Source organism: Podarcis tiliguerta (assembly GCF_965153285.1).
Source record: "Podarcis tiliguerta genome assembly, chromosome: 2".
Lineage (NCBI taxonomy): Eukaryota > Metazoa > Chordata > Lepidosauria > Squamata > Lacertidae > Podarcis > Podarcis tiliguerta.
Genome location: NC_139535.1, coordinates 79,926,986 through 79,945,561, shown reverse-complemented (window position 1 = coordinate 79,945,561; position 18,576 = coordinate 79,926,986). Strand labels below are relative to the sequence as shown.

The window sequence follows — 18,576 nt, the reverse complement described above, 5'->3', positions numbered from 1 at the left end:
TTTTAGTGCCGATTTGTTGTTGTTGTTGTTGTTGAGCAGCTGGCTCTGTCCTACTTTATTTCATGATTAATTTCTGCAATGAGAGAGGGGTGGAGATGTCTATAGACATCTAAATCTGCGCCAGAAGCAATAATATGGGAAGCTATATGAAAAGACTGACGGACAAATTAATAACTTATTGAGCTAAATTGCAGGTACACATGTAAGGAAGCTGGAGTCTGATGAGTTCATATACAAGGCAGTCCTTTTTGTGCTTTCTTGCACTAACAGGACGAGAAGCAGTATCCACAGTTGTGTGGGGATTTGTGTTTTACATATCATGCCAATACCTCCCAACTTCAAGCAGTGCTGCTAGTACTAAAATCTAACAGAGCTGTAAAAGATTCTGATTCCCATGAAAAACAGAGTTCAAGCCTAATCCTGTTTTTTGATCCTAAGCAAAACTTTATTCAGTGGCATGTAGCATCAAGTAACTGAACAGGATAGTTTAGAATAAGGGTTAAACAGGCCATCCAAGGATCATTCAGTGTTAACACTAAACAGCTGAATACTTCCTATTTGTACAGCACAAGAAAGGACCCATGACAGCAATGAGAAAACTGATGAAAAAAAACAGTAAGTATTCTTATTGGGAAAGATTGGTGTTCTTAGAAAACAGGAGGTCCTTCCCTTTGATTGGAGCTCTTCCCCATGCGTGGAAATCTGAGTGTGGCATCCTCACAGGACAGTATTGGTGTTGGTTATGCCACTTCCACAATGAGATGCCAGACCTTGTTCGCAACTTCTGAGTTTGCCCAGTATTTGGGGCATATACTAAGCTTCCCGTATATGTATCTCAGTGCAAGGAAAGAAGTGTTGTACCCAGGGAGGGTTTGTATGAGTTGCCTCTCTGCCTGCAGGCATCTGAGGCAATAATACAAGAGGAGTCCTGTAGTATAAGCAAGTCAAGGTGATGTTAAGTCATCCACATAATCTACCTTACAATTCTAAACAGAGTAGTATACAACTCTTACTTAATTAGCAAAAGTATTTTGTTCAAAAGTAGCCCAACGTTAAACACTAAAGGTAAAGGTAAAGGGACCCCTGACCATTAGGTCCAGTCGTGGCCGACTCTGGGGTTGTGGCGCTCATCTCGCTTTATTGGCCAAGGGAGCTGGCGTACAGCTTCCAGGTCATGTGGCCAGCATGACTAAGCTGCTTATGGCTAACCAGAGCAGTGCACAGAAATGCCGTTTACCTTCCCACCGGAGCGGTACCTATTTATCTACTTGCACTTTGACGTGCTTTCGAACTGCTAGGTTGGCAGGAGCAGGGACCGAGCAACGGGAGCTCACCCTGTCACGGGGATTCGAACCGCCGACCTTCTGATCAGCAAGTCCTAGGCTCTGTGGTTTAACCCACAGTGCCACCCACGTCCACGTTAAACACTAGTTGGAACTAATTTGCTATAACCGCTTTGCCAACAAGGTGCACTCCAGATGTTTTGGTCTATTATGGCCATCAACTCTAGTTACACTGGCTGGGGCTAATGGAAATTTAATCCAAAATATCTGGAGGTGTTGGTGAAGACTGTTATTAAGAACCTCATTTTTCAGAATCCTGAAGGTTTTATTCCCATGCATTTCCACACAAAGCTCAGAAGCAGATGTTTAGCTAAGAGCAGTTTTAATGATTTTAGCCCCTGCTCCCCCTTGTAGCTATAGTTTATATATTGGTGTCTTGGAAGAAAATTCATCCACATATTAAAAAGATAACCATGGAGAAACTTCCAATATCCACATCTACAGCCCATTCAGAAAGCTTCCAATGGAACCCCCTGCAGCTTTAATAAACCCTTATTTCTTCTAGGACTTTGCAGAATAAAGAATGATGGGCATTCACACTGAAGACATGTAATTTCCTATGGAAGCAGTATCTCCATAAATAAAGTAGTCTGCACACTGTTTCCCATATGGACGTGATATCTATGTAAGAAATGAGATATCAAGGATACTGCAGAAAATGTTTTTCTGTGCAGTGATTTTCACACAAGAGAGGTGTTGTAGTGTCATGGTTCTTCCTCTGACACTTCACTTCCCTCACCCTCCCACAACAAGTAGTTGAGGGCTACATTTTTAAAGTCTCTACAGCACTGTATCCTAAAACCAGGTAAGTCAGCCAGAGCATTGTTAATTTTGTTTCTGCTAAAATATAATAATAATAATAATAATAATAATAATAATAATAATAATAATAGATCTGCTAAGACCCAGTTTAAGTCAGCATCGTTCTAGCTAAAAGCCAATCAGCAAAGAGTGATGTAGAAAGCTACGGCTTCAGAGCTCACATCCTTAGCTGCATAAAACAGGAAGGATTGTAGCATCATTAATATCACATGATCTAATGGATGCAACTTAAGAGTCCCCCTTTAAAGAATGTTATGGGTGATTCAAGAACCAATACAGAATTGTTAGTCTGAACTCTTCTGGGTGGAAGTGCCAAGTAAACCCAAACACAAAGATAAGGCTGCAAGTGGTTTTTCTGTCCTGGAATGCAATGTTACACCAAGAGGAGAATTAGAAATTAAAAAAAGGTTGTACCATACCTGGATCAATCTATCTGCCAAAGCAGCACTCTCCTACAGACTCAGAAGAGGGAGTTCCAGACAAGGAAGGAAAGATGAAGGAAAGAAAAAGATACAAAAGCAAGGTCACACACGCACTCTATAGCTAGAAGCACAGAAGAAAAAAGATAAAGAACCCAACAGAGCCCAAGTAGAGAACTTCCATTCCAGAACAGTGTCCAATCTGCAGCGTGACACTTCCCTTTATGGAGAAAGCAAGGCACATTTTACGCATGTGCTTTGTGCCTGTCCACAGGGGAAGGCAAACAGATATGGGTTCCCTCAAGAAAATCTTGTCTTGCATTAACTTCGCTTCAATCCTGCAAATGCTGCAGCGGCCTGTAATTTTATTGCCCATTAGGTCGATGGAAGAGATCTTATTTTAGGAGTCAAACATGTGTGTTGCCCAGTCTCCAATTAGCCAGACTCCCTGGAGTTGCTGGCTCTGGGCAAGTCTCCAAGATCTCTGTTAACAGTACATCAAAACGGGGCCAGATAACTTCTATATTTTTCATGTAAAACTTTAATATTTAGCACAAAATAAGGTCATCTGAGGTATATGGCACAGCATAGCTGAAAAACAATGAAAGGTTCTATTGCCGCACAGTGAAGTCCCAATAGCAGACTTGGACTGTCTAGAATATAATATGAGTTGCTTCTGTTTTAAGTTATCATCCAAGCTGAAGTTTTTTGGGCTGACAATATAATCATGTGTCTGCAGCTCCTGCAGTTTACGTTTTCCATCTTAAAGAGTGCAGGTAGCAGATCACCAAGGTTTTGCCGCTTCTTCATTACCAGCAAAGGTTGTGAGAGAGCTGAGTAACACTGCTTCGGACATATATTACTCCCTACCCTCCCGAAATAAAAACACCCCCAGCAGTCTCTGTGAAGGTACGCAGCAGAGACTAATGGCTAGCGCCCTGAGTAGTGTCCACAGTCAACCGGGACAGTCGGTTGTGTAAGGCCTCGTTTTTGGTGGCCAAACTAGCCTGGAAGCGGAGGAAGTGAATTTTCATGCGGCTGGGTACTCTCCTCACCTTCTCCAGGGTCTCAATTCGCTGTTTCAGAAGACGGTTCTCAGAACGGAGCCTCTGCAAGCGAGATCAAAGTCAACATGCATTCTAATCTGTCAGAATCAGCTTTTGTTAAGCGATGGCCAGCATGCAGAAATTATGCTGAAATCCTGAACACCGAGCTAGAGCCATCTGCACAACCAGCTGATTGAATAACCAGGAAGCAAGCATTACACCAGAGAGAGTGAGAGAGAGAGAGACAGATCTTAAAGTTCAGTATAGAAGGAATGCTTTTAAAAGAACTAAGGTACACTGAATGACACAAAAGGAGCCAAGGTACGTGAGCACTTGGAACTTTTGCCTCAAGTGCAAGAGTTTCTATAACAGCAGAGGACACAGTAGAAAGAATGCAAGCCCTGCAGCAGACAGAAGGACCAATATACCAAGGGTACAAGGCACTGCTATGAAACAGCAAAACCATCTATGTGATCTGACCATTAGACAACATTGCACGCCCTTAGGATAACAGTGTCTTGAGGCCTTGCACTGGAAGAACAAAGAGTAAGTTGACTTGCTTTTTTGGGAAAGGAAGCATGGGGAACGCCCATGTTTTTGTTCTATATGTCGCCATATGTGCAAGACAAGTGCAGGAATGTACAGGGGAGGGAGGTAAGGAGGCAGCTTACCTTGATTTCAATCTGCTCTTCCATCTCTCTGTTTTTGATTGCAGTGTATTCCTTCTCTAGTCTGCAACACAGGCAAAATACAGTTCACCCTGATTCTCCCTACAGAACGCCAGCGCTCTGGAGATGCTCTGAGAGGCAAGCCTGATATGATAGCAGCACATCTGTGCATTTAACGCCTGATCTGCCCCCATCACATTGAAAGAAGTCTATTTGGGTTAGAATTTAAGGAACATGGGTTATGGCTATTGGCTTATGGGTAATAGGAGTTTAATCTTTCCCATGCCTGCCAGTTAATTAACTGGCACTGCCTGCCTTGTCTATTTTCTCCAAGCTAGGCTCATTTCTGGTACAAAAGTCTGGGCAATGGACTGTAGGAAGGTGAGCAGCCTGTGAGGTTAAGCTGCCTTCACCAGGATGCCCTTTTCTGCTCCTTAAACCAGATCCCAACCCCTGTTTTCTATGCAAAAATCAGATTTGCTACAGTTGCACCCAATCTGGCTGCTAGAGAAGCCAAGGACTGGAATAGCTAACCATCCATGCTGGACAAACACAACTCCAAAGTCTCCCGGGTCACACTTCATGATTACTAAGTGACACAAGGCTGCCTGCAGTATTTGTCGCACGATCAGGAGACTTTTAAACTTCCAATTAAGTCAATAAGAAATGGTAATATATGATTCAGCTGCATCTGCTAGCAGTTAACATATTGACCCTAAAGCTGGCTGTGTTTCTAGTCTCCTACATGTTATTTTACACTCACTCTCATGCTACTCTGTACAGAGGCCGAATTGCCTTATCCCTTATGTGCCCACTCAAGTGCTTTAACCTGTGGAACTGGCACTGTTACAGGTGTCACATAATGCTTGTGAGATCTTTTAGTGTAACAGCACCAACACTTTGTTCCCACCTGCCTACTGATAATTACGCAGGCACCTTCACTGGACTCTCTCTCTCTCTCTTTTTTTGCACTTGCTAAAGCATTTTTGTTTCGGCGAAAGCCTATCTAGATACACATGATATGTTTTAATCTTCTTGTTATTCATTTTAACAATATTTAAAATGTTTCATTGTTTTGAACTCTTAGTGATTTTAATATTTCTTGTAAAAACCTCAGGGTTTTTATTACAATCAAACAATATAGAATTTTTGTTAGATAAAAATAAATAAAATAGATGGGACCCCAGTTTACAAATATGTTAAATTGCAGCCAGGATCTCCTATCTTTAAACAGATTTTATATTTAGGATGTAAGGTACACAATTAGCTAGTTCCACAAAAAGCCACACCATGCTCTTTCTAACCCCTGAAATTTATCTGAAATTGAGCGAACGAAAAAACACAGAGAAAGTTAAGTTTTAGTATTGGGTGCTTTTTGATGTTGTACTAATTCAAACACTAACCTTACCCTTCAGGGTTGTTTTTTGCTTGCTTCGTTTTGACTAGGAGTGGAGTTTCCCCAATGTAATATTTACCATGGTAAAAGGTAAACGTAAAGGACCCCTGACAGTTAAGTCCAGTTAAGACAACTCTGGGGTTCTGGCGCTCATCTCACTTTACAGGCTGAGGGAGCCGTCGTTTTGCCACAGACAGTTTATCCGGGTCATGTGGCCAGCATGACTAAGCCACTTCTGCCGCGCAACGGAACACTGAAACCAGAGCAGTGCACGGAAACGCCGTTTACCTTCCTGCCGGAGCAGTACCTATTTATCTACTTGCACTTTTGAGCATGCTTTCGAACTGCTAGGTTGGCAGGAGTTGGGACCGAGCAACAGGAGCTCACCTTGTCACGGGGATTCGAACTGCTGTCCTTCTGATCGGCAAGCCCAAGAGGCTCAGTGGTTTAGACCACAGCACCACCACCTTGTTTACCATGGATGTCCTTTAAATCATGTGTTTTTTGTGGCTTAAAGTAGGCTTTGTAAGCTTAAAGTAGGATGATCAAACCCATCGAAAAGGACAAGCCACAGAGAGGTTTCTTGGTGGATAACCATTAGTATTTTCACTGCAAATTCCACATACACTTACTGCCGGTTAGAACTTGGTATCTTAGCAATTAGTGAGAGCACCATATTTTAGAAGCATGGCATAGGAAAAGTTTCCAATCAGATTTAGTCTCCCTGTTTGAACTTTTGTTACAAACAATGGTTCCAAGTTCTCTCTCCCTTCCCATTAATGTTTAAAGACTCTGCCGATTATACAGCCAATACATAGGGTAGGAATGGGAGTTTATTTTTGACTGGGTCAATTTGCTTAACTTGCACTTTAATTATGTTAATGTGTGATTGTAAAGGGATTGTTAAAATCCATGAAGCGCACAAGGAAAGCAATAAGCACACATAAGATTGAGTTAATTCTGGACAGAAGGGGCAACATCCAACATGATGATGTGAGTGGATTCCTCCTTCTGCTCCTCCGCCCTGCAGCCTCCTGAATGTCCCAAATCCTGCTCCAGGGGGTCTTCCAGCCCTCCAAAGCATATTTGGTGGGTGTGCAGAGGGCTGTAGAGGGGAGAAGAGGAAAGGGAAGTCCCATTGGGCAGGTTGAAGTCTGTTCTGCTAATGTGTGGGCACAGCAGGGTATCACCTCAGGTCTTGTGAGCTGAGGGAGACAAACACCCATAAGAAAAGGTGTTTCGTGTCTACAGTCAACAAAATTAGGTGCTACTGTGTCCAAGTTTCAGCAACAGTCCATGACCACTTCTCACAAACACTATCTGGTGAAAAGGCCCCTTTTATGTGCCATCAATCATAACAGAAAACCCTGTTTCTGGCAATAAAAATTCCTCCAAGAGAAATTCCTTCGATATTCAGTGGTACCTTGGGTTAAGTACGTAATTCATTCCGGAGGTCCGTTCTTAACCTGAAACTGTTCTTAACCTGAAGCACCACTTTAGCTAATGGGGCCTCCCACTGCTGCCGTGCCACCGGAGCACAATTTCTGTTCTCATCCTGAAGCAAAATTCTTAACCCGAGGTAATATTTCTGGGTTAGCAGAGTCTGTAACCTGAAGCGTATGTAACCCAAGGTACCACTGTAGCTGTTCAGGAGACTTCCCACATCAACCTACACAGCTTTCCAAAGAAAGCGACAAAAGACACTTATGAGATATATGATAAAGTAATACTTACCGCTTCATTTTCTTAGGGTTGTATTTGACCTGGTAAGCCTTAAAGATCAGCTTATCAGGACAGTTTTCAAACTGATGAGGAATCACCTTCTGGAAATACTGTGAAAAAGGCAACACTGAAGTCAGAATGCGCTTAGGATGCATTCCCTGGTCAGCAAACCTGCTTCTAACGTCCAGCTTAATTGTATCTACTCCTTCCCAGAAAGCTAAGACAGAGGGAGTGGCCAGTCTCTGGAATGCTTCTTGTCATATAACACTTCTAAGTGCTGCTCACTTGAATTTTACCTCTTGAGAATCACACAATCTAGCATTACGGTCTGGAATGGAAGTGGGGGGGGGGGGGGAGCACTCCTGACCACATTTGTTTTAGTGCATTAAAAGCACTTTAAAAACGTTAACTCTTCCCCACCTCGAGGCACATGTGCAACACACCAAACACACAGGGCAGGCCTCAAAACAGGCTGCCTATAGGCTCCATCCTTTGCTATAAGATAGCTCGTAAGTGTTTGACATGACCTCCTAAAACAGTGTTGAAGCAGCAATGAACAGATAGCAAGGAACTGCCACCTTCAATCACTGCTGCTGTCACCAGCTGGGGTGGGGCCCTTCTCTGCCCTCACAGAGGCCCCCAGTGCCAACTTCCTTGTGAGAAGTGTCAGAACTACCTTCTCTGGTGTGCATGTGTGCCGTATTATCAACTGGCCCCGATTAGACCAGGAATGACAAGAAGCTGGCAGATTCCAGCTAGGCCCCATTCTCTATGGCCAACTTCTAGGAAGGCTGGGTCGCTGGGCTATTTTTAAGGATCTGCCAAGGCCTGCTTTTTAAACTGTGAGCAGCCTGTTCCCATCCAAGCTGATCACTATGAGAAACTTGTAACATTAATCATTTGGTGACCAATATTTCTGCTTTCACTCCCTATCCCTCCCCCCCCCCCACTTGTGAGACTGTAAGCCTGAAGGCAGGGACTATGCTGTTTTTACTGATTTGTAAGCCACTCTGGGTGATTTTCCAGCTAAAGAGCATAGTATAAAGGCCTTGAATAAGATGTATTCCATGTTATGGGAAAACTGGGTTAACCTGCAGTGGAGATTAAATCTGGTATAGACAGACTAGATTCATTTCAGGAGAAGAATGTGTTTAACACAAATCTCACAGTGAAAATATTACAAATGGGATCGGTCCTGGCGATATACTTAAAACGTTTTTATGCAACCCGTCAGCTGAAATTGCTCGCAAGCTCCTTCTGCAAGGGTGAACAACCAGGATCAGCTTTCAGAAGATTTGACACTTCAAAGTTGTGAGTCAACACAATTTAGATTGATTTTTACTGCCATTTTTGTTTCTGTACCTTCAGCATTTTTCCCCCCTGGCATTATGTCTTTAGCCCTAAAGGGAACTTTGTAAGTTCAACCTTGCAATTTGCCACACAGTTGGGTGGATAGTACTTACCCCAAATGCAAGCCCACCCTTCCTAGTGCTAGCTAATCCTGCATGTGACTTCCAATACCTATCACAGTGGGACATTGTCTTTCTCCACCTGTGGCAGTTCTAGTCTCTGCCCTCTTAAGTCTCAAAACCAGGAATACTCAAAGCAACTTCTAAAGTTTGGTTTCCTTACCTTCCTTTTAGAATTACTTTAGGAAAAGCAGGAGCAATAAGTGGTGCCTCGCAAGACGAAAAGAATCCGTTCCGCGAGTCTCTTTGTCTAGCGGTTTTTTCGTCTTGCGAAGCAACCCTATTAGCGGCTTAGCGGATTAGCGTTATTAGCGGTTTAGTGGCTATTAGCGGCTATTAAAGGCTTAAGGGATTAGCGGATTAGCTGCTAAAAGGCTATTAACAGCTTAGCGCCTTAGAAAAAGGGGGTGGGGAGCGAAAAAACCCCTCAAGAATCGCAAGACATTTTCGTCTTGCGAAGCAAGCCTATAGAGAAATTTGTCCTGCGAAGCGCATTGAAAAACGGAAAACCCTTTCGTCTAGCGGGTTTTCCGTCTTGCGAGGCATTCGTCTTGCGGGGCACCACTGTATAGATATTTGAATGGCCAGAGTAAGAACGTATACTCTCCCTCTCACCTCAATATTTCAGCACTAATGGTATTAGCAACTGCAAAAAAGCAACAAAAGGTCCCAACTGAGCTGCACTTAGTAACAGCGAAATCCCAACCATGTCTCCTCAGAATTATTGCCTACTGAGTTCAAGGACACTTGCTGCCAATTAAGTGGGGTTAGGATTGCAGCCCAAGGTATTTTCTTGTGATACTTCTCTTCCTCACTTGGTAGATTCCAAACGCCAACATACACCAGTTTCTTAAAAGGGCTATAATATTACAAGAAAGGACATTCCAACTAAACATCAGGAAGAACCTTCTGACAGCAAGAGCTGTTCAACAGTGAAATGGACTCCCTCAGAAGGTGGTGGATTCTCCTTCATTGGAGGTTTTTAAGCAGAGGTTGGATGGTCATCCGCCATGGGTGCTTTAGTTGAGATTCCTACAGGGGGTTGCACTAGAGGACCCTACGGATCCCTTCAAACCCTACCACACTCTGGTTCTGTTATTGTTCTTCTACCACTCTATGATTCTATTATTGTTCTTCTACCACTCTATGATTCTATTATTACAGACATGTTACTCAGACAGCATCCCATTTGGAATGCTTATATAGTACCACAAAACTGAGAAGCATTCAAAGCTGCCCCCTGGAATGCAAGTGGGCATTGAGACTCTGGTCAGGCCTTGAGCAGACTGTATGCCCCTGCAAGCAGCTTCTAGATCCCAACAGCTGATAGTGGAAACAAGTTGACTGGCTCATTACATAAATCAAACTGCAGAAGAATAGGGAGCTGCCAGAATTTGGGCCGTGAGGCATTGCCCGCAGGCACAGTCAGGCTGAAATGGATGTTCCAAAGATGTGTCAGTTCTCAACCAGCCCCCCACTTCCATTTCCCCTTCATGTCTTTCTCCCCCATACGGGTATCCGAATGAGAGACAGAAACTAGCAAGTCTACCTCTAGTCCTACAGTTCACCGTAGAGCTGACCTGTGACATCCCCTCCATGTCCAGTTGCATCAGTTCAGCCTGGTTGAATTGCAGAAGAGCCATCCCCACACGGAAGACTATTTCCAATCCCTGTAAGAAGTCAGCAGAAGTTAGATGGGCTCCACCCCAAAATGGAGTTTCCCATGGTTCCGAGTAAGACTTTGGAGTAATTGAGGAATAAGCCACATTTCCTATGAAGTGGAAATGCATATGGGATTAGAAGATATCCAACAGAAAAAAAATATCTCTAGTTTCCAACCCCCAATAAAATCATCAATCCGCTTGAGCACACCATCCAGAGAATGTGTTGGCTCATCCGTTGCCAAGTTAGGCTGAGAGAGCTCTGAATTGAACACAACTTAACAATTTGCTTAAGCAGCAGCGGGCATATGGATGCTAGCACATTTGCACAAGTATAAATGAACACAATTACAGAATTCTGTGACAAATGGAGCTGAGATAATACTTTGATGTCTTTAAAGGGGGATTAGACAAATTCATGGAGGTTAAGGCTATTAATGGCTGCTAATAATTTTGGCTATATACTACCTCAAGGATCACAGGCAGTAGGCCTCTGTATACCTGTTGCTAGGGAACAGCAGAGGGGGAGGGTTTGTTTCCCATTTCCTCCCCGTTGTGAACTTTCCATTAGGTATCTGACTGGCCACTGCAGGAAACAGGATGGAGCAGATAAGGCCTTTGGTCTGATCCTACAGGGCTCTTTTTACAGCATTTGAAGACACTTTGTTTAAAGGGATGTTCTGTAACCTGCAATATTTTGAAGAGCTGGTGTTTGGCTACAACACCTTTTTTATGGAAGCGGTGTCACTTTTAAACAGAATATCATTCAGACACTTTCTTACACAGACCTGGACTAGTGGCGTAGGAGAGATGGACGCAGTGTACATCATCATCATCATTATTATTATTATTATTATTATTATTTCAACTTATACCCAGAGGTCTCAGGGCGGTTCAGATGAGAATGCTGAAAGTAACATGTTTATTTCTGGTTGCATTCAACATAACACTAAGTACTGTATTGACCCGAATATAAGCCACACCCGAATAAAAGCCACACCTTTAAAATTCAAAGGGGGGGGGAGAGAATACCCAAATATAAGCTGTTCCCTTAAAATTCCGCAGGTACTCACACCCGTTCAATTTTACCATATGTCTGTTTCAGCAGCAATATCGTAAAAGCCAATTTTTGTAAGGTCGCGAATTTAAGCCGCACTTTAACTTTCCATAGTTGGAATTTGAAAACAAGTGGGCCTTATATTCAGGCCAATACGATAAATCCTTGTATGGATGGAATGGCTCCCATTTCCACAACAGGAACCCCCCCCCCCGCTTCCCCACACGTGTTCCCTAAGTTTATTCTGAGGGTCCCCCCCTCGAGAGATTTAGGGACAGCACAGGGCACACACACGGGGGGGGGGGGAGTCCCATTGCGCAAGCAGAAGCTATTGCACTCTGGCAAGGATTTAGTTGAATACCACTCTTTGATCCAGGTTTTTTCCTAAAACATTTAGAGTCTTACACTATGTCTTCACACAATCCACATTTCATAGCATACAGCAGCCTGGAGCAATGTTATTTTAAAAATCAGCCATTAATTCTTCCTCAATATATGCAGACTTGTTGTGATACGTCACATGAAACAGGCCATGCTCTCATTGCTGCTCTTCCTGTAGCCCTGGGTCCCCCCCCCCCTTCACATTTTTATATCGAATGCTTTACCTCGTACATGAAGATGTCAAATACTCGAGTGGCCACAGGCAGAGGAAAGGTGGTAAGGAAGAGGGTAAGAAACCAGGATGATGCATACATAGAGGTAAGGAAGCTTTGAGAACGGAAGTGGATATTCAGTTCAGGCAGCTGCTCCTGAAGAGACACAGAACACAGCTCTTAATCAAGAGGAATAACAGCAAGTCTTGAGCATCACAGTCGGATTCCCAGAGTCAGGACACTGGATTCTCAAAGGCAGGGACACATATAATAGTAATTAGTATCCTTAACTTTATTGCCCTAAAATAATAAAGCTGATGTACTTGAGACTGCTACAGGACTTTAAGGAGACAGGAGGGAAGTAATTCACAGTCTAACAACTTGTACACTTAGAAGCTTCTTTATTCACAACAAATGCAGCCTTTTTTACCTGAAGCAAGTACTCAAACTGGTAGATGCAGAGCCCTAGCTCAGCCATAGTGGGTTTAAACAACTCCCGTAATCTGTACTCTTGCATCAGACGTACAAACACACAGAACGCCTCTTCTTCAGGCATCTAGAAATGAGACAAGATGCTTGCATAAGCTTCTTCAAAGTGATTCTGTACCAAAAGACTGGTATCACACAAGACTGGTATCACCACAGATCCCACCCCCTTTTCAAAATAAAGAATGCAACAGGGAGAGGTGATACCAATAGCAGAAACTGACATCTTGCACAAGATGTCAGTTTCAATCCCTTGCACCTCCAGTTAAATGGGGCCTAGGGAGCAGAAGTGGGCAAGATGCTGGCCTTTGGAATGCTCTTGCAAATCAACGTAGACAATACTGCATTAGACGGATCCATTATCTGTTTAGGGCAACTTCGTATGTTCAACAGGTAACCGCCACGTTGCCACAAAAGTATTGAAGAAAAACATTCTATCTACTGTATTCACAGAGTCAATTTTTGTGCAAGTAACACAAATCTTAAGTGCATTCAGTATGAATGACTTCAATTAACTTGATATGGGAACACACTGCAGAATTGTTCTTCTTTGGTACACTGCATTAGGGCTTCTCAGCAGGATACTGGTGTTCTTGTTGTGTTATAATAGATACTTTTAGTGCCTAAACTAGTATTAGTTTTCATTTGCAGCAGTAAAATGATGTGTTCTCAAAAATGGATTTTTCAGTGATGCTTCTTCTAAATCAGATATCCCCATTTTATACTGACATATGCATAACACTCTCCCCATCACTGTTTAAAGTAATGGCAACTTGTTTTGTTTTGAAGCACTTGAAATTCTATATGGTTTTTCATTACTAAAGTTGATGAATAGGCTTCCACTCTTGTATTGACGACATTAGTACAAAGGAGTGACGGCGGGATATCAAAAAGATGCCTTGAAAGCCCAGCTCCTAGTCCAAACACAGGCCCAACAGTGAATGTAACTGAAAAATATATTCATTCATTGTGTTTATTCTAGATTACATTCCTCCAGCCTGGGCCAGAAAAAAAACACACATTTGTAGGACTTACCCTACAATGGATTTCAAAATTCCTAGGCACTAGCATTAATATAGGTGCCTGAAGATTTTTTAGGCCTGCTTCTAGCTCAGTCTTTCCCAACCCTGGCTCCCAGATGCTGTTGGATTACAAGCCCCATCTTCCACAGACAGCATGGCCAATGGCCATGGATGATAGGAGCTGTAGCTCAACAAAATTTGGGGATCCAAGGATGGGGGGAAATGTGGGGGAAACCATTTGGAAATATCAAAAGCTTTAATAAAGTAGGGTCATATAAGATAATGTTTCCTTCTACTAAAGGAGCTACTTTAATAATATAGTCAGACCCAGTTAAAATTTGTGTTTGGCACTGACCAATGCTAAGGGGCAAGCAACTAGATTTATAACCTGTTTTAATATTTCGCAAGGTACTGAACTGTTCCATAAGCTCCCAAGTAAAGATGAACACTTAGGTTCAGGCCAGATATCTACTCCCATGTTGCACAAACCTGCATCAGGAGCAGTCCAACGATGAATGCACTGCCTTGGCAGTACCCAACCTCACGGTCTACTAGAGAGTAAGCCTGAAAGAAAAGCAAACCTTAAGCAACAGCTGGTCCAGATTAGCACAAAATACAACCACCAAATGCCCAAAGGGATTTGAAGCACAACTAAAATACACAACTACGAGGCAGAGTTTTGACACAACTTGTTCAACCGCACACAGAATTTTCTTAATGCTGGGAAGTTTCAAGTATCAGCAGTGGGAAAGGGAGGGGAACTGGGAAGGATCCAGACCATGTCATTCAAGTCACTGCTTAATACACACAAGGAGAATGACAGAAAATATTTCTACAAATGTTTCTGCAATCATGCTACAAATGAAGATTAAAATGAGGACCTTAATACAATTAAAATTCAAGTAATTGCTGTTGTTTTGAAAAAATGAACTAAATGAAGAGGTGTATACCTTTAAGTACTTAAGAACAGTGCTTTGTTCCCCACAACACACAGAACACTTTTTTTAAAAAAAAAAGATTAGCTGAAGCTCCTGGCTGGGAATTTCCCTTCTTCTAAAGTACTCAGGATGTATCCTCTGCATTTCTTTCTGGGAAGTTGGGAATTTATTGAATTGGCTTAGCTTCAGCATCTGTCCAACTCTTCCTCTTTATACAGCAGATTAAGCATTTGTCTTTCCAGACTGTAGTTCAGCTTCAATCCTTGTGTCAACTACAAAGCCAACTGGGAAGGAGGAACGCATAGCTAAGCTATCCCAATGGCACAGTGTAGTTACATCAAAGAGCAACATGCAGAGACACCTCCATCTCAGGAATAGCTACATCTTATATTCCCCCTGAGAAGTCAACAAAATTTTGCCTCTGGCAGTCAATTATGTGTGGTCATCAGTGGCTCCCGTACCAATAGATGAGTCACTTCTAAAGTAACAGATGAGTCACTTCACACCACACATCAAAAAATGGGAACAGGAGAAAAAGAGGGACTGCCTATTTCCTTCTCCAATGTATGGCATGAAGCAAGACAGACATCCTCAAGTTCTCTGCATGTGTAGAGGACTCAGTGGAGGGCAAGGGACTTCTCTCCCATGTCTGGCACAGTGACAGCTCTTCCTAAGTTTTCTGTAATTTGCAAAGGTCTGGGTTCTAAGATCTGTGGTGTGTGTGGCTTTGTCAACTGGCTTTCTTAATTCCTGCTTCCCACAATGCATATCCTGCTAGAGGTTGGTTCTCTTTACCACCACACTTTTATTTATGGCTTTATTATGTAGCTGAAATTTTAAAATTGTATTTAAGTTTTAATTTCCCAAAGTCTGGACACAAACAATTGGATATCACAGTGTGTTTTCTGCCAGGCAGAGCCTACGGCTGTTCAGCAGATTGATGTCAGCCACAAGCCATAAAATTATTTGCTACAAAAAATGACATTAGAAAGGTCTGCAAAGCAATAAACACCCCATTCCCCACTGTGGAAGTCAAGCAACTCCTTTAGAAACTATCCATGGCTGGTATATTTCATGATACTGAGAGTTGAAGGAGCATCAGTTCGTATCAAGGCTGTCTCAGGAGAATTTCTAGATATAAAAAGAATAATAATTCAAGTAGCCTAATATAAAGCTGCATCCAGGGATTCAGGGATCCATGTGACAAGGCCCATGTAATTTAAGGGGCAGAGAAATTAGCATGTATTATGGTACCAAGATTTTACAGAGCAGATGAAAGTAGTGCATAGATACCACACATTTTGTCTTATGAATTATGAATGCTAATACCCAAACTCTAGGCAGCTAGAAGTCTTCCTTTGATGTGCAGGTTAAGCCACTTTGTAAAGTTCAATTCATGAAATGCCTGAATAACAAAGGATCAGACTTTTGGAGCATCAAGCACTGAGTGTTGATTTCTAAAGCAATTTCATTAGGGAGATTCCTACTTGCCTTCATAACATTGAAGAGGACCTCTTGGCCCAGACTGTCCTGTCCCTTAAAAAACTCGTGCTCTGGGTATGTCCGGGCAATATCCCTCCTGATCAGCTTTTCACAAGGAGAAGACATCTTTAACAACTCTGAATACTGATTCTTCACTGGCATGTCAGTGGCACTGCACAGAAGTTGCCAAACAATGGCTCGGAAGTGGTGGGGAATTCCTTTCCTTATGAGCTCCTAAAATTGGGGGGGGGGGGGGAGAGAAAAACAAAGTATCAGAAACCCCAAGTGACATCTGTGAAGTAGTTCTGCTCGATATACCATAAGGAAGCTGCATATTTTAAACCTTTGGTGTAAACTAAGGAGGACGCCGGATGCAAAGCAATTACCTCATGATCACAGCATATTGGAAAAAGTCAGCTTGGTAGGAGAGAAGGGAGTACATGAATAAAAAATTTAAGTTTTCAAAAATGTAACCAAAATTCTATTGGGAGAGAATTTCTGTTCACTATCTAGTTCTCTGTTTGTAACTATTAACTGATTGCACCATAATTTTTAATGCATTCTTTGCAAATTACCATGTACATCAGTGGCACTGTATAAATAAAACTTTCCTTCCCTCCAATATCTTGTCTCTGATAAATTCTGCTCCCCTCAAACAACCACAGGCACATCATTACTTACACATTAGCCCACAATTGTGATGCAAGTGTGTACAACTGTGAAAAGGATTACAGAGTTTATGCAATCACACTTGTGTTATTATAATTAAAAGTATTCATTAGCTGCATTACTTACAAATGAGACAACACAATATGAACATTAAAAGCAATTGTCACAAGCCAACCATATCACTTCTTGTTTTTACAATACTTCTTGTGAGAGGAGGAGTAGTATTCATGCGTGGTCATGGGTACTGCCCATCGCCAGAGCAGACTCCCTCACCTTGAGCAGTTTTTCCTTCTTTTTCCGCCATTCTTCCCATTCATTTACAATCCTCCCCCACAAGATCCAGGTATCCTCCTCAAGATGGCTCAAGTTGGATGAGGCAGAAGAGCTCGAGACCAAAGAGGACCCACTATTCCTTCGCGAGCCATTCATGGAGCGCAAGGATTTGGAATCTGCTTCCAGCAGCCTGGGAAAATGACAGCCTGTTAGTAGCATCCCTACCAGCCCCACAATCAGGTTACACCTTCAGAGCTATGCAAGTGCATCAACATCTAACTAAGTTACCACAAAAGTAGGACTCCTCAATTACACTTGGTATGCACAGAGCTTCCAGTTGAACTAAGTTTAAATGCTTTTGCACACAAGCTTTTTGACATGCCAGCCCTTCTAGCGGCATACAAAGCATCTCCAGAGGTAAAACAGCTACAAACATATCACATGAATCACAGAAAAGTTTGTTTGCTGATGGAGTCTGTAACAAGTTTACCAAACGATGCAAGCTTACCAAACGATGGGCCGGCCCATGTTCCGTCTGTCGGAGGATGGGCTAAAGTGTGTGTGCACGCGTGCTCTTCTGGGTCACTTCTCCGTCCCGCACGCGTGCGCACACGCTATTTCCGGTGCACATCCAGGTCAGAGGAGCACCCGTGCGCATGCGCACAGGCGTCATCAACCTGGAAGTCATTCCCCACGCCACTCCACACCGGTAAGAGCGGGCGGTGGGAGAACAAAGCACATTTCTCAACAGAGCCTAATTTAACGATTAAGATCTCAGGCAGTAAGAGTCAAGAATGATAAGAAAACCTCTCCATGTCTATGGTACATCTCGGCTTCACCCAATTTCTATTTTAAATAAAGGTATAATTTATATTCAAATGCAAGACCAGAGAATTAAGACAAATTGAATTCTGTTACTTTTACAAATCATTTTCAATGAAATCCCCTACTAGATTATTCTACCCATCAACTTGGTAAGCTCCTGAAGCCTTTAGCCAAAATCACATCACCATTTTAAAAACAGATTTAGAAACACGAAGGGCAATATAATTCCTATAAATATTAAGAAAACCTTGTTCATTATACACAGCTCAGCAGAATTTGATTCCTCAGGCAGCTATAAAGGACTTATGCTTACTGATCAGCAAGGTGTTCTCAGTTTTCTACTTTACTAATTCTCAATCCCAATTGAAGCAGCCATGATAAAACAGTCTGGTAAACAAAACAGCCTTTAGATTAGGAAAAGAGCTGTTATACATTAGGTCAAAGATATAAGTATGTCAAAGAAACAGCCAGACACAAGTTACCAAGAAATCTTTGCCTGTTCAATTCAAGATTTGTCACTTTCCATTACAGGTTCTTTGGCTGTCACGATCATTTTATGTACGGATGCCACCACATGGCCATTTAGAAATCAAGCAGGGCATTCAGTAAAAGGAAGCTACCATACAGCTACTGAAAGTAGAAAATCTACAGTTGTTTATATGATATGAGCAGCTGTCAAATCCAG

The 18,576-nt window shown here is 42.5% G+C and overlaps 1 protein-coding gene across 6 annotated transcripts in view; it reads right to left on the bottom strand.

Annotated features, from left to right (window-relative positions):
• The window catches only part of EVI5L (ecotropic viral integration site 5 like), a 47,549-nt gene that overhangs the window by 13,125 nt on the left and 15,848 nt on the right, over positions 1-18,576 (bottom strand). For 2 of the 6 annotated variants that reach the window (XM_083430748.1, XM_083430751.1), the window contains exons 3-12: positions 17,067-17,256; positions 16,134-16,358; positions 14,194-14,268; positions 12,627-12,752; positions 12,209-12,352; positions 10,466-10,555; positions 7,429-7,526; positions 4,302-4,362; positions 3,640-3,693; positions 2,585-2,617 (exon numbers count right to left, since the gene is read on the bottom strand). In XM_083430748.1, the coding sequence (XP_083286874.1) occupies positions 2,585-2,617; positions 3,640-3,693; positions 4,302-4,362; positions 7,429-7,526; positions 10,466-10,555; positions 12,209-12,352; positions 12,627-12,752; positions 14,194-14,268; positions 16,134-16,358; positions 17,067-17,256 (1,096 nt within the window). The remainder of the gene's footprint in view (positions 1-2,584; positions 2,618-3,639; positions 3,694-4,301; positions 4,363-7,428; positions 7,527-10,465; positions 10,556-12,208; positions 12,353-12,626; positions 12,753-14,193; positions 14,269-16,133; positions 16,359-17,066; positions 17,257-18,576) is intronic. The other 4 variants (XM_083430752.1, XM_083430749.1, XM_083430750.1 and 1 more) reach the window with 2 other exon arrangements.